Genomic DNA, 21,475 nt, shown 5'->3' on the forward strand with positions numbered 1-21,475 from the left:
AGATGCAGTGGGGACCCTTGGTATAATCGACCTTCACAGCTGCAGTGGGATTAAGTGGTATAATCGATCTTTACAGCTCCAGTGGGAATCATTGGTATAGTCGACCTTCACAGCTGCAGTGGGATTCAGTGGTATAATCGATCTTTACAGATGCAGTGGGAATCATTGGTATAGTCGACCTTCACAGCTGCAGTGGAAACCCTTGGTACAATCGATCTTTACAACTGCAGTGGGAATCATTGGTATAATTATCTTCACGGCTGCGATGGGAATCATTGATATATTCATCCTTCACAACAGCAATGGGAATCACTTTTGCCTCTTACTCATTGAATGAACACCCAAAGGAAGCATAAGAAATAGATTTAATACTGGAACTCAATACGAGTGACGTGCATGTATATTGCCTCAGTTGACAACTGTAGGAGCTGTGGTAGTCCACATATCTGACTGATGGCCTCCAGAGAAACGGAGCAACCTGCCAGTACATGAGCAATATATCGCTCCGCTCAGATTGACAAGGATTGTGCTGATGATGGAGAGTGCTATCACTTCATATCGAAATCTGATGGGAAATCAACAAGATCATGGGGCGGACATGCAAGCACTTGTCTCTCCTCGAACATAATCGTTAGTGCCAGCTTGACACTTTGGGGAAATTGGACATACTTGAGGCTTTGGTAATAATTGACACATTCGACATTTGTTTCAGTTGAAGTGACGCTTGAATGAGTTACAGAATAACTAACAAGCTTAGAGGAATTTGAGGATATGAGGGTTCTTCTACAAAACATGATCAATGTTGTGATGGGGATGGTGCTGTGGTTCCTCGAAGCACCAACTGATTGTTGATATATGTGTGTGTGTGATATTTATTATTTACTTTAGTGTAAACGACTGAGTTTTCCGAAGTGGTGAAAAGGGATATTTTCATTGCAGTGACCATAACACTTGATATTTCACTGCAGTGAACTTAACACTTGACGGACCTATTGTCATAAAAGAGTAACCTCGACTTAAACTGTCTCCATCGTAAGTGTCTAGCCCGTACACAAACTGTTGTCGTCCATTTTACGTAAGTTCCAAATTGACAAGGCAAAGTAATGACAAATGGTCGTTTATGGCGTTAATATCACTTCTTGACGTTTGGTATTATCTCGAAAATGTTTCGTTATAAACTGTAAATTTCTCATTTAACTCGTCAATCGAGACTGTTCGTTTCGCAAAGCCCCATTTTTGTTACTTGACCAGCGTGTATTCTTTCGCTTCCAACAGCGGTCTCCTAGGTTTGAAGATTTATTTTTTTTAAAGTTGGTTTTGTATGTAATCATATCTAAATATATGATACAGAATTTTCGTGACCCTATAAATTTTTGATACATTTGTTTATATTGTTTTAGATTTTGCAAACACGAAACTACTTTTTAAGTCGCAAATACAAGGGGTGGTCAACCGTCCCTGTGTGTTAGTAGGGAGAATTTACGTTTCAATGTTTTACGTTTTTAATGAAAGAATTCAATTTCATCGTAAGAAACAAAATACAGGAACTGCAGTGGGAATTGATGGTATCATCGTCTTCATAGCTGCAGGGGAATCATTGGTATAATCGTCTTCATGGCTGCAGGGGAATCATTGGTATAATCGTCTTCCCAACTGCAGTGGGAATCCTTGGTATAATTATCTTCACGGCTGCAATGGCAATCATTGATATATTCATCCTTCACAACAGCAATGGGAATCACTTTTGCCTCTTACTCATTGAATGAACACCCAAAGGAAGCATAAGAAATAGATTTAATACTGGAACTCAATACGAGTGACGTGCATGTATATTGCCTCAGTTGACAACTGTAGTAGCTGTGGTAGTCCACATTTCTGACTAATGGCCTCCAGAGAAACGGAGCAACCTGCCAGTACATGAGCAATATATCGCTCCGCTCAGATTGACAAGGATTGTGCTGATGATGGAGAGTGCTATCACTTCATATCGAAATCTGATGGGAAATCAACAAGATCATGGGGCGGACATGCAAGCACTTGTCTCTCCTCGAACATAATCGTTAGTGCCAGCTTGACACTTTGGGGAAATTGGACATACTTGAGGCTTTGGTAATAATTGACACATTCGACATTTGTTTCAGTTGAAGTGACGCTTGAATGAGTTACAGAATAACTAACAAGCTTAGAGGAATTTGAGGATATGAGGGTTCTTCTACAAAACATGGTCAATGTTGTGATGGGGATGGTGCTGTGGTTCCTCGAAGCACCAACTGATTGTTGATATATGTATGTGTGTGATATTTATTATTTACTTTAGTGTAAACGACTGAGTTTTCCGAAGTGGAGAAAAGGGATATTTTCATTGCAGTGACCATAACACTTGATATTTCACTGCAGTGAACTTAACACTTGACGGACCTATTGTCATAAAAGAGTAACCTCCCCTTACACTGTCTCCATCGTAAGTGTCTAGACCGTACATAAACTGTTGTCGTCCTTTTTTCGTTAGTTCCAAATTGACAAGGCAAAATAATGACAAATGGTCGTTTATGGCGTTAATATCACTTCTTGACGTTTGTTATTATCTCGAAAATGTTTCGTTATAAACTGTAAATTCCTCATTTAACTCGTCAATCGAGACTGTTCGTTTCGCAAAGCCCCATTTTTGTTACTTGACCAGCGTGTATTCTTTCGCTTCCAACAGCGGTCTCCTAGGTTTCAAGATTATTCTTTTTTAAAGTTGGTTTTGTATGTAATCATATCTAAGTATATGATCAAGAATTTTCGTGACCCTATAAATTTTTTGATACTTTTGTTTATATTGTTTAGATTTTGCAAACACGAAACTACTTTTTAAGTCGCAAATACAAGGGGTGGTGAACCGTCACTGTGTGTTAGGTAGGGAGAATTTACGTTTCAATGTTTTACGTTTTTAATGAAATAATTTAATTTCATTGTAAGAAACAAAATGCAGGAATGTGTACAGGAATAATCACCAACAAACTTCATTGACATCAAACTGGTTCTCTAAGGGATACTAAATGTTGACTTCGTAAATAATTGATGACGTATCATCGCAAAGATGCAGACAAGCAGACATTGGAGAGTTATTTACTCGACGTGTGTGGGTTGAACGTTAACATCGCTTTGAAGAATATTTACGGTAGCTAAATCTGAAGTGATGCAGGTCGTTGAAGTTTGCGAGTTTGATGAATCCAAAGGGTACGGCATCGAAAACAAAGGATCATAATCGGAAGAAATCTTGGATTCTTAGGATCCTGCCACGGATTCGGGACGCAATTTTGGACAGCCAACTGCGGCGGCTTAGATGACTGAACAATGTCTGAGCCTTACTTAATTATTTTCAGCTCTTACGGCTTAATAGACACAACATCTGATAATAAGACCGGGGAAAACCATTTACATTTTGAATTGTTCTCGTCTGTTAATTATGTGTTAAATTAATAAACCAACAAATGAGGAACATGACATCCAGTTTGAGTATCCAGACACACACGGCTTTGAGTGCTTACAATTTTCAGTATTACTCGACAATCTCCTGAGACAGCTCCAAAAAGTTAAAGGTTAATGACACCTTGTAGACATAATGAAATACGCGGACCTCGTCGGAAGAAATTGTTCAGAAAGGTCATTCGCATTTAACGTCCACTGTAATATAGATTGGTTTTAGTAGGTTCATTTGTCAGAATGTGCGTAATAGCCCTCGAATAGACCCTACAGCATATGGTTTCAAATAAAGTAGCAGGTCAAAGCACATATATCTTCGGCGAAAGCAAACAAAAAGCATCCTTTATCAAAAAATTATCCCGTCCTGTGTTTATTAGTGTGTAACAATATGTGGATAATCTAATGATAGTTTCGGACAGTTGATTAGTGAGTGAGTGAATTAGGTTTAACGCCGCTTCTAACACTATTCCTGTTACATCACTGCGTGTAAGTTTGATGTGTGAGGAAAGCTCGAAATTTGATGCTTTGTATTGTTTGTTTATTGTTAAAAGCCGCACGCTATATGACGGCGGTCTGTAAATAATCGAGGCTGGACCAGACAATCCAGTGATTGGCATCATGAACATCGATCTTAGCAATTGGGATACGATGACATGCATCAACCAAGTTAGTCGCCTCTTACGACAAACATGGTCGCCTCTTACGACAAGCATGGGTTGCTGAAGACCTATTCTACCGCGGATCTTATCGGGTTCTGACAAGTGAGTGGAGCAATGCTGTTAATACACTCTCTGCAATATTCCATGTCCGTCTGGAAGTTACCAAATCTGGGCCAAATGATGATAAATATGACCAGCGTCCCAAGACGATGGACTACCATGGCACTATCAACCAAGTCCCAGAGTCTGACAATCTGGTCCTTCATAGTTATAGGAACTGTGGACCAATTCTCACAGGATGCCAAAGGTCCAAACACCAATTACAGTATCGAAGTATACTTGTGCATAGTCTTGAGTGAGTGAGTGAGTGAATGAGATGGGTTGAGCACAGCTTTGTACAGTCTTGTGGTTATATCACATGTGTCAGATTATTGTTCTTTGGGGTATAAGGTTTCGCAGTTGTAAAATAATCTCTCTTATCTGTGTGTACCGTCAACTGCCCTTAGCCCCAGCAGTTCTCCAACCATCCCTGACATGCCAGTATGTCAATTTTGCCATATGGTTGGTTGGTTTGTTGTTTTACGCCACTCAAAAACATTCCAGCTATATGATTGCCGTGTGTAAAAAATCGAGTCTGGACCAGACAATCCAGTGATTAATATCATGAGCATCGATCCACGCAATTGGGATTGATGACATGCATCAATCAAGTCAGCGAACCTGACCACCCGATCTCGTTAGTCGCCTTTTACGACAAGCATAGTCACCTTTTACGGCAAGCATGGGTTGCTGAAGACCTATTCAACCCCGGAATCTTCATGAATGGTTACTTGATGATCGAAGGGAAGGTCCCCTCTTTCCACCTTTACTGTGCCTAATATATTGGGAATGAGTAGTCTTACTATGGTGATTTAAATAGTTTGTTTTTTTTCTTTGATATGTGAACAGCAAATATATATAAATATATATTATATATTTATATACCTGCCGAGACCCCTTTAGCTGTATTCCCCACGCGGTTGATCTTCAGAACATTAGACATATATGTTAGATAATTATTTCATAATCACCAGCTGTCATTGACCCACTGGCCTATTCCGGAAAATGAAATACCCTACTGCAGAGTTCAAAGAAAACCAGCCTGCTCACTTTTGAGCAAAACCTTTACCGTTTCCATAGCATATGGGGGAGGAAACCCCGAGGTGATGGAGCTCTCATACGTTTACCAATCTGGTGAAACCCACCAGCACAGTATAGTGCTGACAAACCAAGAAACATAAGTGAGGCGAACCCACAATCATAGGTTTCTGGTGTTCCCAAGGGAGGAAACTCTGCACAGTGAATCCAGCCACCCGTGCCGCACAGTCTTGAAACAGATACAGAGTTGCGTAAATGTGATCCTCAGTAAATGTCATCGAAGCCGCTGATGGATATACCTGCTTGCTGATATATACCCTATATCTTCACTTTGAGATGTCACTACACAAATACAGTACATATGACACATCAACACCAGAGAAAAATCAGTCTCAATTATCTGCCAAAACAGATTCCATTTGGTGTAAAAGGCAAAATAGCCTTGAAGATTATATGTCTGGAACACTGATCAGTGATGACACCAGCTGTTCACGAAACGAGTAAGCATGTCCGCCTTACCAGTAGCACCACCACACAGTCTGCATAAACTGGTAAGTGTTTTCTTGTTGTTTGACACAACATTCTCCATCTATTCTTTTGAGAGCCTAGTTGAATAATGGACACATTCAAAATAATATTTTGTAACGTGTCCATTATTCAACTATGCTCCCAAAAGAATAGATGGAGAATGTTGTGTCAAGCAACAAGCAAACACCTTACCAGTTTATATTTTGAAACGATAATGCTCCGGGGTAGAATAGGTCTTCAGCAACCCATGCTTGCCGTAAAAGGTGACTATGCTTGTCGTAAAAGGCGACTAACGGGATCGGGTGGTCAGGCTCGCTGACTTGGTTGATACATGTCATCGATCCTAATTGCGTGGATCGGTGCTCATGATATCAATCACTGGATTGTCTGGTCCAGACTCGATTATTTACAGACCGCCGTCATATAGGTGGAATATTGCTGAGTGCGGCGTTAAACAATAAACCAACCAACCAACCAATTGTTACGATAATGAACATCCATGCAATATATCATACAGTAACTTTCAAGAAGAAAAGCAATATGGGACAATGATGGATCAACAGTACTCACATCATCATAGCATTTGTCTAAACTTGATGACCCATACGAAGACATCATTCAGCATGTTGTAAAACAGGAATACAAGGTTGTTTGGTACATATCTACTGACTATACATGAAAAAAATGAAGGACAAAAAGAGTTTTTCCATTTTGTATTATTTTCACTCTCCACACGACTCAGTCACACGGTATGTACAACATGCTCATCACAGTGTCAGTGTATTATAATGTCAAGTCCCGGTGTTCTTTAGCGCTAAGTGTCACTTCTTCTCTCTTCTCTTATCCAAGTCACCAGGTGTGATTTCATATTCTGGGTATACTGGAAACTTCTCTGAAAACAGAAACAACTTCATCAGACACAAGTGCAGCACATCCTTCCATTACCCAGTTCACATACATCCACAAGTTTCATGAAAAGAGAATAAAATAAAATTAATAAAAGAGATGTTGTCTTTTTTCCCTGTCAAGAAAACTTTTCTGGTAAATTCAGGAATGAAAACTTCAAAGTAGGACAATAGGGGAAAGCAGTTAACCCTTTGACTTGACATTTCCCCACAACTTTTAGTTTCTTTATTTCCCAAGAGAAACAATACTTTTAAGGAACTGCTTTAAGAGCTATATATTTTTGTTCACAGATTTAAAAAAATAATAATCATAAAATTAATTACCATTTCTTGAAAATTAGAGGCTAATTAGCTTCTACTTTATCTAGTTCAAGGTATTGTGAATTTGTCATCCTGTCTGATGTTTAGAGGTGAGGTGTAATGGGGTTTAACATCGGTTCAAAGATTATTGCACTTATATAGCGACATGCATGCATGCATGTGCGTGTGTGTGTGTCTGCTTGTACAAGTCCAGACTGATGCCGATTTATAGTGCTAGCCCACTGAGATACCATGCTGCAGTTTAACATGAATACCCCACTCAGACACAGTATACTGACTCTGAGCGGACCAGTACTTATTTTAGCTCCTTAATGCCGAGCAGCAGGCAGGGTAATAACGAGTACCATTTTTAACGTCTTTTGGAGTGCCAATGCCGGGGATCGAAATTCGGACCTTCCACTCTCCGGGCGGACGCTCTACCACTAAACCACGAAGGCGGTCTCTGATATTTAGACAGTTTATTGTCAACCTAGTCAACTACTGAGAGATATTACTAACATAAGTTTGAAGGCTGTGTTTCGCTCACACAAATATCCAAATTGTTGTTGCAAGAATACACTATGAAGAGGTGACTAACAGAATCAGGTGGTCAGACACTGACTTGGTTGATGCATGTCATCGTATCCCAAGTGCATAGATCGAGGCCCGTGGTTTCAATCACTGGATTGGCTGCTCCAGACTTGATTGTTTACAGACTGCCATCATATAGCTGGAATATTGCTGAGTGCAGCATTAAACAACAAACAATCAATTTCTTATTGCATAAATACTGCATGCTACAAGTCTCACTCACTCTTGCTGCTGTCCCCATCCGGGTCCACATCAGATGTGTAGGATGCTCCGCCTTCCACTCTCTTGGAGGACGAGCCACCCTCCTTTGAAACAGAAACAGGTTCATAAACATAACTTGTCACAGTCCTAAATTAAACAATGACTACAATAATATGTTCCTGCTAAATTTAATCGTGTGTGTGTGGCTGATTGGACTAGTCTGCACTAATGCCGGTTTAATAGAGCTAGCCCACGGAAATACAGCAGTTTAACATGAATACCCCACTCAGACTGCCTCCGAGCTGATCAGTCCTTGTTTTATGCGCTTAATGCCAAGCATCAGGCAGAGTAACAACAAGTACTATCTTTCAATGTCACTTCATAAGACGTGGATGGCGATAGAACCACCAACCTCCTGCTCTCCAGACAGACGCTCTATCCACCAGAACACTGAGGCAGTCGTGGAAGGTATGTATTCATGCATTTTCTGTGACATCTTTTCCCTGTATCCTATCCCTGTACACAGGAGGATGGTTTCATTAGACTTGTGTTGATGTAACTAACACTATCTAACTAACTCCTTTGATTCATCCCTTTAATGGTGAGACCGCCTCCGTGGTCTAATGGTAGAGCGTCCGCCCGGAGAGCAGAAGGTCCGGGGTTCGATCCCCAGCCACGTCATACCAAAAGACGTGAAAAGATGGTACTTGTTGTTAACCTGTCTGGCACTCGGCATTAAGGGGCTAAAACAAGGACTGGTCGGCTTGGAGTCAGTATACTGTGTCTGAGTGGGGTATTCATGTTAAACTGCGGCATGGTATCTCAGTGTGCTAGCACTATAAATCGGCATCAGTCCGGACTAGTACAAGCAGCCACACACACACACATCCACGTGCATGCACGTTGCTATATAAGTGCAACATTCTGGGCAGCGACGTTTAAACCCCATTTCACCTCACCTCACCTTTAATGTTGAGTACCATCCTTATCGTCTTTTGGTTTCATGCAGCCCGGGACTGAACCACTAGCCTTCTGCTCTCCGGGCAGACACTCTATCCACTAGACCACAGAACCAGTGGTGCAGTCTGGAAATATATCAATGTTTCTTGTTCCTGCAAACACTCACCTCCTTCTCCTCCAGCTCCTTGGCACGATGTATCGTCCTCATCATCAACGCATAGTTACGATCTATCTCCTGCAACACAACATTTATATCACATCAAACATACAATTACAAAAAGGGTTCAATCCTTCAAACATTTACTTACAATATGTATCACACACAGGTATTCATCACCACAAGTTTTAAACATCATAAATTCAATACAACTACAAAACATTCATTTTCAAAACATTTGTTCAACATCCACATTACTATTATTGCAATAAACTTTGCAAACTTTGTATAGACTTGATATAATGTTTTATAATCCTGAGCTAAGGCTTATTCAAAATAAAAGAATTGGTCCTCAGGCAATGACTTTTGGAAATATTTTGTGGGCGGGCGATGTTTTTTTGTTTTTTTTCGCTTGTTCAAACTACAGTAAACTATGGTTGTAACAAACTCAAAGGGACCTCTAATATTAGTTTGTAGTTCATTATAAGCATATATACAGCATATATACAACAAAAGTCAGGACAAAAATAAGTTTGTTATATCCGTCAGTTCGTCATAAACGTGGTCATTATAAACGTAGTTTACTGTAGTATGTAACCAAATAAACAGGTGTGTATCATCAACAATCATAAACAAGCATACAAACTATTGCGGCCATGCCCATCACAAGAAATACACAGTAAAGCATGTAAAGGGAAGTAACTGTGTGCTATTTTGGCTCTCACTGTTTTAAAGTAAAATGGAAATAAAAACGAAACACGAGGCAGACTTTGTGAGGATACAGGCGGTGCCTGAGAACCAAGACTATTACATGTTTTTAGCCTAATGTTTTCCAAGATGTCCTATAGTTCTGCAGTACCTCCTGTGTGGGCGGCCGTTTCCTCCTCCCCCTCAACCAGGCTGCAACATGAACAATTCATTAACTCCATGAGGGTTACATCTTGACAAACAACAAGATGAAACTGGAATCACAAAATGATATCATCTCATATCTATTTTTTTGGCGGGGGGGGGGGGGGGGGGAGTTGTTCAAACTGGGGATGTAAACAAATAAACAGTTGTGTAAACAAATAAACAATTGTACATAAATGTATTCCTTGATGAGTAAAATACTGGAATACAGTATTTGACTACTGTTGGACATGGAATATTTTTGAATTTTATTTTTTTTATAAAATCTGTTACGTCGGCTTAAGGCCCAATGCAGACTACCCACGAAGACCATGTACCATTATGTTCATGAAATACTGAAGAAAGGTTAACTTATGCCTGCATATAAATGTTTCCATATTTAAAAAAGGATTCGTACATGGTTGAAAGATAAATATCGTGGTTTGTGCTGACAGCATAAAATGTTTATATACGACAGAATTTAATTGCCCATAATTAAGTGTGCACATATCACACGAGTGCGTATCATACGCGAATAAATAAGTCTTGTGTACACTGATCAATCGGAAGGGGTGCTAATTGGGATTGTTCACTGGCCAATATATTAGCAAATATCACCGTGGGCGCTTATTAGAGCGGGGCGCTTATTACGTCGAATACGGTAGTTGAAAAACAAGAGGTTTTTGTAGAGTTGTAAAAGCATGACAAGGAACTACACTACCGTTCCACTCAGTGGGCACATCTGGCACTGACCACTGGTCACCATCTGGCGGTTCCACCCAACGACTTCCTCGGAGGTTGTGAGATTTATCTGCAATTCAAATCAAACAAGATGATAATGTATCATGTATTTTTTTAGGACAAAGTTTCTATAACTAGTATTATATGCATGGTACATTATTTTGCAAGTATGCAATTAAACATATATATACAAAAGGGTTTTGTAACATCATGATGTCAATCACTGGATTGTCTGATCGGGACTTGATTATGTACAGACCGCATTATATAGCTGGAATATTGCTGAGTGCGACGTTAAACAATCAACAAAACAAAACAATATCACGGCTCCAGAAAGCTTCAACCAAGGGTCACATAGCTCATAACAGTTCAGTTACTTCACTCATACAGGTGCATTACAACTTGGCCTCCGTCTGGGCTAAGGGAGGCAACTGGTCGTTATCCTTCTTACATTACAACATGACCTGTCATATTCCTGTTCAAATTATAAAATAGATATGTTTCTATTCCCACTGATTGCAGTGAGGTCACAACAAACCCTAAGTTATAACAGCATAAAGGTTACTTTCATGCCTGTATCCACATCAGTAGCGTTCATTTCATTACACTGTCAACTTTGTCAACATATTACATAGAAGTAGTGTAAGAATGTACACATGGCTGAGTGTTAAATGATACCAGCGTCCACCAGCGATCTTAGCGCTAAGATGATCTTAACTCCCATACTTTAACATAGGCTTACAATAGTCTTAGCACTAAGATCGTTTTGTGCAAGTGAACCCAGGGCCTCATTCCTCAAATCGATCTTAGCGCTACAATGACCGTAAGCCTTTGTTAAAGTATGGGACTTACGATCCCTTTAGCGCTAAGATTGATTTGAGGAACGGGTCCCATGACTAACTGCTGGCATACATTATGCATTAACCTAAAGCAGTCTCATGTTGTTATGAGATGAGTGAGACAATACCGTTCTGTTAATTAGCACTAATTGACTACAAAGATCAATCAATATATATCTTATAACAGCACAGATTAAGGAAGGGGGGGGGGGTGTTTTGGTATAACTCCCATACTTTAACATAGGCTTACAATAGTCTTAGCACTAAGATCGTTTTGTGCAAGTGAACCCAGGGCCTCATTCCTCAAATCGATCTTAGCGCTACAATGATCGTAAGCCTTTGTTAAAGTATGGGACTTACGATCCCTTTAGCGCTAAGATTGATTTGAGGAACAGGTCCCATGACTAACCGCTGGCATACATTATGCATTAACCTAAAGCAGTCTCATGTTGTTATGAGATGAGTGAGACAATACCGTTCTGTTAATTAGCACTAATTGACTACAAAGATCAATCAATATATATCTTATAACAGCACAGATTAAGGAAGGGGTGGGGGTGTTTTGGGGTGGGGTGTATGATGGTGGGGGTGTGTGGGAGTTGTTGACGCCGCACCGCTAAAATTGAAAAGGAAAATATCTTACAATGTTCAAATGATTAAATTCACATTAAACCAAGGCAATACTGTCGACACACATGGAATCCTTACCGGTATTACATTTACAACACAGGTTCCCCACAACTAATGAACATGATGAAAGGATCGCATACATATTCTGTACTCGTCTGGTAAAATTATCCCAATCAGATTGCAGGCCTAGCCAGCCGTGCTTATTATGCCACACCTCCTCATTTGTACTTTTAAGATTCATTTGGGATGTTACAAATACAGACGTAAAAATACTAACTTTTAATTAGTGCAACAGAGCTAAATTTACGTTTTCACACCTTTTTTTCTTGACCATTACATTGTATATCATAGTGGCTACAAAATGATGGAATAAAATTTTGTTAAGATACTTGCACTTCTATACCTCTAACCAGCTGCACTCCTACCTGGTTTCCACCACAGGACCACGTAACTGATAATAATAACAATAAACAAACTCACAAAAAAACTTGTAGTCAAGTTTGTTTTGTTATGATTTTTATTATTATTATTAGATCTAGTTACATGGTCCTGTGTTTCAACATATCATTGTCCCAAATTGTTATCTAAAGGACACGCGAACAAATTGTTGGAGGTGAAGTGATAAATCCCCAAATTTAAATAAGCTATCTGTCTTCTTGGCTTTTCGAAAAACCTGCGTCACCAGATTGTTATTAGATCTACTTGTTGAAGCATGTCATCGATCCCAATTGCGTAGATCGACGCTCATGATATCAATCACTGGATTGTCTGGTCCAGACTCGATTATTTACAGTCCGCCGTCATATAGCTGGAATATTGCTGAGTGCGGCGTAAAACAACAAATAACAACTTGTGGTCTAGTTCAAGCACTAGGCCTGCTTGAAATTGACGTAGTCCCGTTTTTCTCTTACTGCTAGGTTATTCAAAGGTCTTACCGTCTTCCTTCTCAAAATATTTATTTCCACTGCGATCAGCCCCTACCAACTTAGTGGTAAGTTTTGGTGCACTGAGAGAATTTCTAAAATTTTGTATGATGGTGGCAATAATTCCTCCCTGGCGTGACATTTGTTTGGGTAGAATATTTCACGTCCTGTCTTTAATATCCGGGGCCTGCCTCGAAGGGTATTCCGTAGCTGAAGTAACAGTTCTTTTGATTGGCCATATTATTGTTGAATACACCAATCAAATATCCTGTCGCCGATGTGATGCTTGTTGAGCCAAGATGGCGGACAGGAGAGGCAAACGCTGTGGTTCTGCATCGAAAGAAAGACAAACTGTGAATAAATTTGCGAATGATGGCAGTTTCTTGGAAATGTTTAAGAAGAAAATGGAAGAGCAAAAGGCTCTTGGTGACAAGCCAGTGACTGTTCCCGATAAAGACGATTCTCCGACACAATCATCTGAAACGGACAGTGGAAAACTCAGCAAAACGAACATTTTGTCTATTGTAAGATTTCAGAAATTTGTGGTTTGTGCATAGCCTAAAATATTGATTGGACGATTGCTCGATTTTTCATTAAATTTATGTTATTCACTTAACTGTTCAAGTCTATTTGATGTCAAAGATGTGTGACAATTAAAAATACAGTAAACATATTCTTACGACAGTTGTAGTTTTGCGCTACGATCGCTATATATATATACCGTATTCGACGTAATAAGCGCCCACAGCGATATTTGATAATATATTGGCTAGTGAACAATTCCAATAAGTGCCCCTTCCGATTGATCAATGTACACAAGACTTATTTATTCGTGTATTATATGCACTCGTGTGTTATGTGCACTCTTAATTATGGCCAATTAAATTCTTGAAAAATATATCTGTCGTGTATAATACACACAGACTTTTCTTTTGTATCATTTCAGGCTGTCAGCATAAACCATGAAATTTATGATTTTTCAACTCTTTTTTTTCACCAAAATTTTATTCTAATAAGAGCCACCTATTTCTAATTTTGAGAGCGCCCTGAGCGCTTATTATGTCAAATACGGTAATACATATCTGTGGGTATTGGATAGACTATACATATACGTCACTGAATAATTATAATCATGAAAGATCAACACATCTAACAGGGATGGAAATTAACACTAGCCTACTACCCCGGACCAGTTTTGTTATTGTTGGTATACTTAAGGCCAGGAGGCTAGAATTTCAAACAGTTGCGGGGTATTGTTGTATGTTATGACTATTTGGGCGAGTAGATGTTCTTGGTTAATTTTGGGGCATTGGGGGTAGCGTAGTGGTTAGGTGTTTCGCCGAAGATCCAGGTTCGATTTCCCACATGGGTCAATGTGTGAAGCCCATTTCTAGTGTCCCCTGCCGTGATATTGCTGGAATATTGCTAAAAGTGGCGTAAAACTATACTCACTCACTTATTTGGTTAATTTCAATCCTGCCCAATGGTTAACTGACAGTCTGAAATAGACTAAAGGTAATACACACCAATGAAAGGTGGACATGAATGCATTTTACTGGACACTTTCTGCCAGTTTGGTAAGGGATGTGCATGGGCTCCTTCCTTGGTAAGTTTCTTCATTTTTCAGATGCCATTTTTCGATGCCATTCTGAAATAGTAGGGGGTTAAAATGTTGCCTCGATTGGTGTCACTGATGAGGTTACCAGTATGGAACTTCTGTTTTCGAGAAATCTTCGATGTTAATGTCCAATTTTCGATTTTTACCAATGTGAATTACTTTGATCCATTTCAAGGTTAAAACATATTGTACCATACTAATGCAAGCAAAGTCATTTTTTTAATTGGTTTGTGCTTTATCGCCCTATTTTGCAAATAGTTAACATGATAAGGCTGTACGTCGCATGCAGGTATATTAGTAGCATCAAACAAACATAGGGGACAGGTGTCCAGTAAAAAGCATGTGTACCGAAATTGTTAGGAATCCTTTACTTTATGGTGGGATTTTCAGGAAAATTTATTGTAGTTATGGATTGTGTAATTTTGTACCCCCGAATGTGGGGACACATGTAGCCAAGATGCTGCATTTTGCAGTGAAGAGTTGCATCACTTAGTTGTGTTGAATCTGTGAATTTGGGCTTCAAACCCCAGATTAACCCGATTAAGTACCTAGATTTGCCAGCTTCATACACGTTGGTTTCAAGTGGATAAGTCTATAATCTGCATCAGTTTGCGCTTTCTTCCTATATTAGGCTGACAGGCCTTGATTTAAATGAAATATTGTTCAAAAAGTATAAATAACTCATGCACAAAACAAAAGGTTCTGAAGTACTGTAATAATTTCATACCCAAACAGTGTGATTGGATAAATCTTTGCCAACCCTTTTCCTCAAATAATCTTTTACTTTTAATCCTGTTGAACTACATCTGCTCAACATGTTTTTTTCTCTTATTAAATGTATTAGTGAAGTTTTAAATTATTTTTTACATCTAAGATTACGTGTGGAAGGTATTCTTTGGATTAAAGGACACTTCGTTATTTTGATTTGTTGCCTTTCTGTTCATGGTGTTGTCATCATCTGGACCTGTGTCGTTATTATGATGTTAAGCAGTTTCCTTGTTGGCACATTTTACATAGAAAAGCATTGGCTATAAATATCAGTAATGAATACCGTGATGCCTTATGATAAAAACAGATTAACCCTCCTTTATATGTTTCTGACCTATTAGAAAACATCTGGCAAGGTAATATGTGAGAAAAGTAATTGTAGTTTAAAATTAACAAAGGATTATCCTGGTTAGATAGAAATGGTATGTATGTTCAACTCATTCCCTTATTGGTACATGTTTGACATGACAGGGAGTGCAGATTACCGTATTTGACGCAATAAGCACCAAGGCGATATTTGCTAATATATTGGCTAGTAAACAATCCGAATGAGCACCCCTGCCGAATGATCAATGTACACACAAGACTTATTTATTCGTGTATAATATGGGGCGGTCGGGTAGCCTAGTGGTTAAAGCGTACACGCACAGACTTTTCTTTTGTATCATTTCAGGTACATAAACCTTGAAATTTACGATCTTTCAACTCTGATTTCTTTTTTCACCAAAACTATATTCTATTCAGAGCCCCCTATTTCTAATTTTGAGAGCGCCCTGGGCGCTTATTACGTCAAATACGGTAATGAATATAGACTGACAACAAATCACAAATAGATAACTGAGGCATATTTGTGCAAGTGCTATGTACAATTAGTTGTAACGTAAAAGCATTATAAATCTATTATCTGTTTGCATGAATATACAACATAGGGAAGGGAGAATCTAGGAACATGTCTCAATTAACAAATAAGTAACTGGTATCTATGCTATATCATGTACAAAGGTATCTGAAAGGAATTGTACCCATTTTTGTCCCTGGGAGCTGGAATACTGTGGCCTCCATCATCGTCTCAGCTGTAAAGCCATTGTCTCATGATGTTAGTGGTTCTGTCTCCCCAGGTCGGGAAACGGCGCGGCGGCAGCGCCAAGGTCCTCAAGACGGGTATGGTAAAGAAGCCAAAACAAGAAGAGGATGTATGTATTTGTCTCAGGAGAACTGTAACAGCCTTACACTTTCTTATGTTCATCACATGTTCATCATGTTCATGGCTACTAGCTCTGCTTAGAACTTCCTTTACATCAACGCTTTTTATGTTGGGTGTTTCTGCGATCAGTTATCTTGCATAAGAAAACCAGCATGTTTTGGCATAATGAACTTCAAAATTGAAGTATTTGTTGGTTTTCGAAATGATCAGTATGGGTAATGATGGTTCTGAAGGGATGAGACTAGGATCTAAATCTGTTGTTTATAAAGCTAAGCCATGTAGGACTGTTTCATTAACACCTTGTGAAATACCATGATGGTAATATGTTTATTTTACACTTATTTTCAGGAGGACAGTGGTGAGAATAAAGATGGATGGTCCAAGTATCTAGCTGAAGTCAATAAATACAAATCACAGATGTGCACGGATGAGGATAAAACACGACCACTAGTCAAATAATACTTGCATCTCATTGTTAATTGTGAAGTTTGCCTGACTTTGTAGCGATGGATAATGGCTCTCAATTTCTTTTCTTCTTTAACAAGTTTACCTATTTTCTTTTCAGTAAGGGTTATATATTTTTTCACAACAGTTTTGAGGTTTTGCAATCACCTTCAGGTCACTTGGGCTATCATGAGAATCAGATATGATGTTATTTAATACAGCACTTGCTTAAGCACATTCCTGATGAGGAGGGTGGGTGGTGTTTCATCATTACATTCTGTGAACAGTTTCAGTCCATGACAATGGATGTGAAGGTGTCATCCCTTGCTTATAGGAGACAAGTGAGTAGAGAACACTAAGACTTAACAAAATAAAAGAATTGGTTCTCAGGCAATGGTTTTTGAAAATATAGTGCGGGCGGGCGGACAGTGTCTTTTTTTTCTTTTTATAACCAAATAAACATATGTGTAACCAAATAAACAGTTGTGTACAATCAACCTGGGAAAGGGCCTCCATACATAAATGTATTCGTTGATGAGTAAAATACTGGAATACAGAATTTGACTACAGTTGGACTTGGAATATTTAAGCTTTTTTAATTATTTTTTGAAAATGGAAATTAAAACAAAACATGCGGCAGACTTTGTGATAATGCAGACAGTGCCTGAGAACCAAGATTATTATTTTTTTTAGCCTATTATGACCAAGGTCTGCTCTCTGGGATAAAACATTGCATTGGATAATAACAATCAGTGCATTGCTTCTAATAATGATTTTTTTATCAAGTTTTCTAGATCCTCGTTATGCTGGTTCAAAGCATTGAAAATAACACAAAATCCTCAAACAAAAATCAGTTAGTGATTTTGGCAGCTAGTCTCCCCAAAGAGTCCAGTGTAATATCTTTCAACTATTAGTAGTCATTGTATTAACACAAAGCTCTACAAAAAATGGTGCCCAAATAAAATATATAGCTGTTTTTCTTAAAAGATTATTTTGCCATTGTGTAGTTGTGGACCAAATATATTTTCACAGAATCATTTGGTATGTATGGCAAGCGTAGTTTATGCTGGTGTAATGTGAAGAAAATAGGCTGAGTCGTGTTGCATTGTTGTTGCTCAGTTATTGAATGTGGATTAGAAGCAGGCCAAAATGAATTAGGTTTAATTATATATATGAATGACTTAGCAAATATAGATGTGGTAATGTATATGTGATTTATGTTGATGTGTGGTATTTGTGTCAATAGATTTTGTATGCTGCTGACAAATCGGTGTGGCTGAGTTATTTACATGAGAATTCCACATACGCTATTACTGAAGTCAAATTCACTCGTGGGCCCACTTGCACAAAGTGATCTTAGCGCTAAGATGATCTTAACTCCCATACTTTAACATAGGTATGATAGTCTTAGCGCTAAGATCATTTTGTGCAAGCGGGCCCAGAACCTGAATGTATTCATCCTATTTTCTATTATGAAATATTTGTCTTTCAGTCAGATGTTTGATTGTTGACATGTACTCAGACAGCTACACTATCTACCTCATCGTGGCATCGTCACGTCCACGGGGCATTCCTTTCAATTCCCACTTTAGCTATTCCTCAGCTCGGTGCTGTACTTAAAACAAAGTTTCAGGGATTATTCTTAAACTTTACCTGCAAATGATACTAAAATGTAAACATCAACTTTCGAAATTGTTGTCCATTTTCAAGTAAATGAAACAATGTGAAAATTACTTTGAAAAGTTGCTGTGAGTAAAGATAGAAGTTGATATGTATATTCCTTGTTCCTGATTATACATTTCCAACTTGGACTGCCGTTGCAGGATGCTATGGTCGCTGTATCCCACTGAGTGTGTTGACTGTCGCAATCTCATTAAAATCAGATCTTAGTTATCGCTACCGCTAAACAAAGATCTGAGGACATCCCATTAGGGGTCACGTCAGAACGACCTTTCATCCGACCAATCAGAGCATCACTTACCAGGTCATGAAAGTGACAGTCGGAATGTGATTTCTAATCATGCAACCTCGAAAACTTTAGCAAGGGGTATTCCATACGATAGTTACGGGTTTAACGACTGAATGCATACAATCTAGACCATATATTTGCCATTCCAGAATGTTCTTTTGTTCTGGTTTCAAATTTTTATTCAAGAATTTGTCAAAATATGTTTCGAAGTGTAGTCGCCAATTTGAATTTAGTGCTGTAAAGCGCGAGAAAGCTGCCTTCTGATTGGCTAATATCGACTTCTTGTCAGTCCTTCCATTGGTTGGTTAAAATTCGCGCAAGGTCGGTCTGACGTGACCCGTAATGGAATGTCCTCAGATCTTTGTTTAGCGATAGCTAGAACTAAGATCTTATTTTAATGAGATTGTGATTGTCGTGTCTTTTGAAACACCATCACTGCTAATCACCCAGACAGAACATAGAAATGTGTCTATGCTATATCACATGCACTGTTCTATAAAAACATATTAATTAGAAATGTATTATTTTTCTTACTGGTATCAACATGCTGAAGAAGAAAAACGTTGCTACTGAAGTTTGTGTTCTTGGTAGTTATCCTTAATTATCCAGTGTATTATATGATAAAAAGAATTTAAAGAACACCCAGTTAGAAGAAAGTATGATCCAGTACCATCCTCCCAGATAGATGAACTAGTCGTATGAAAGAAATTGGATGTTTTGAAGGTCTTTATGTTATTACTACCCTAAGCCTATTCATAGTTTTGTGGGGGGGTACGGGTGGCCCAGTCGTCTGAGGCGCCGCAATTCGCTGTGCAGAGTTGTGTCCCTTGGGCAAGCCAGAAACCTATGATTGTGGGTTCGAATCCCGATTCGCCCTGATTATGTTTCTAGGTTTGTCAGCATCATACCCGTGCTCATGGGTTTCACCGAAGTGGTAAACGTCTGAGACCTGCATCACTTCGGGCTTTCCTCCCACATGAAGCTGACACGCCGTGATATAACTGGAATACTGTTAAAAGCAGCGTAAAACCCAACTCACTCACTCTCTCATAGTTTTGTGTTGGGTCTGCTTCAAATGACACAACATTCAAAATGTATCAAACTGATTTGTGATGGTTCATTGTGAACTCCTTGTATCATGGGCTTGCTCTCACAGAGCCCTCATTCTCAATGTAGGTCTTTGCTGAACTCTGTTTAAGGAGTGATTTGGATTGGTTGTTGATTTCAAGTATTAGTGAGAAGTATTTCAGAGTTAGTGTAAAGAGAGAAGGGGAAGACGTCAGTTCAAAACAAAGACAGGTCCCAGTTATTTATCCTAGTAGACTGTTGATAACGGATATTATACACTGGATAATCAATGATGGTGATTTAGGTGGTGTTGTCATGTTATGGAGCTACACAAGTACTTCTGAATGGTGTGTGAAAGATACCCTACCTGTGCTTTGTTGATGATGTAGTACTTTTGCCATTGATACATGTAACAGGTCACCTCAGCACAGACCTGGATGTGCTATCAATGTACCAGTGTTAACACCTCTTCTCTGAATGACGCTAGACTTGAAATTAAGCTTTTGTTAGTGACTAAGCTGTCAATTTTAAGGAAAAATGTCACTCAACTTGAAAAGTGAACATTCTCAGACTGAGATGGTTGCACGAGATCTAGCACTGGTATACACCAGTCATTTTATGAAAATGCTGGAAATAAATATGATGGATATTGTACATGGTTTTCTGTTGTTTCTTTGTACCTCTTAGGAAGAGGTTTGAGTCGTCTGACCACACTGGTACCAGTGCCATTCATTCCTGTGGGGATTCCGGGATAAAATCAGTTATTTCCAGCAACCTGTGCTTGTAACGGGAGGCAACATAATGTATCAGTCTAACCACTGATACATTATGTTCCCTTGCATTACAACATAGGTTGCTTGAAATTACTGATTTTAGAAATTGGCACTAGTCCCATAGTCCTTGCCAAACTGCCCAATAGTTAAGGTATCATAAGGACAAGTAGAAATTTGCTATTTTAAAGGGGTTTGCTATATGTTATCACTTTAAGTGAGTGAGTGACTTGAGTTTAACGCCACTTTTAACAGTATTCCAGTTATATCACGGCGTGTCAGCTTAATGCGGGAGGAAAGCCCGAAGTGATGCAGGTCTCAGACGTTTACCACTTCGGTGAAACCCACGAGCACGGGTATGGTGCTGACAAATCTAGAAACATAATTGGGGCGAACCGGGATTCGAACCCACAATCATAGGTTTCTGGCATGCCCAAGGGACGTAACTCTGCACAGCGAATCCGGTGCCTTAGACGACTGGGCCACCCGTGCCCCCTATCATTATAAGGACTAGTGGACTAAAACTGTTAGTTTCTACCACTGTTAGACTTGGTTGATTCCGTATCGTTACGTTGGTTATTGTGCCTACAGCATGGATTATTACTCACAATATGAATGACTGGTTTGTTTTGTCCAGACTACCAATCAGTTCTTGTCAACCCTGTGGAGGTTCTGTTAATACAATGATCAGGCCAGTGACTTGG

The 21,475-nt window shown here is 39.1% G+C and overlaps 2 protein-coding genes across 4 annotated transcripts; one reads left to right on the forward strand and one right to left on the reverse strand.

The window, feature by feature from the left end:
• Positions 1–6,492: 6,492 nt before the first annotated feature.
• Positions 6,493–13,146, reverse strand: LOC124153053 (NADH dehydrogenase [ubiquinone] 1 alpha subcomplex assembly factor 2-like). Of its 2 annotated transcripts, XM_048400033.1 has the most exons (6): positions 12,943–13,145; positions 10,519–10,608; positions 9,766–9,806; positions 8,916–8,984; positions 7,812–7,893; positions 6,493–6,684 (listed from the first exon to the last, which is right to left on the reverse strand). In XM_048400033.1, exons 1-6 carry the CDS (start codon positions 13,070–13,072, stop codon positions 6,614–6,616), a joined length of 483 nt encoding a protein of 160 aa, XP_048255990.1. In that variant the 5' UTR covers positions 13,073–13,145; the 3' UTR covers positions 6,493–6,613. The 2 variants fall into 2 exon arrangements, with proteins under 2 accessions (XP_048255990.1, XP_048255991.1); XM_048400034.1 differs by lacking the exon at positions 7,812–7,893 and having other exon boundaries at positions 12,943–13,146.
• A 49-nt stretch (positions 13,147–13,195) lies between these two features.
• Positions 13,196–17,433, forward strand: LOC124153054 (telomerase RNA component interacting RNase-like). Of its 2 annotated transcripts, XM_046526172.2 has the most exons (3): positions 13,199–13,454; positions 16,435–16,509; positions 16,869–17,431. In XM_046526172.2, the coding sequence occupies exons 1-3, from the start codon at positions 13,230–13,232 to the stop codon at positions 16,977–16,979; spliced, it is 411 nt and encodes a 136-aa protein (XP_046382128.2). In that variant the 5' UTR covers positions 13,199–13,229; the 3' UTR covers positions 16,980–17,431. The 2 variants fall into 2 exon arrangements, with proteins under 2 accessions (XP_046382127.2, XP_046382128.2); XM_046526171.2 differs by having other exon boundaries at positions 13,196–13,454; positions 16,435–17,433.
• Positions 17,434–21,475: the final 4,042 nt, after the last annotated feature.

The sequence above is a fragment of the Haliotis rufescens genome, unplaced genomic scaffold (assembly GCF_023055435.1).
Source record: "Haliotis rufescens isolate VD_foot unplaced genomic scaffold, xgHalRufe1.0.p SCAF_2, whole genome shotgun sequence".
Lineage (NCBI taxonomy): Eukaryota > Metazoa > Mollusca > Gastropoda > Lepetellida > Haliotidae > Haliotis > Haliotis rufescens.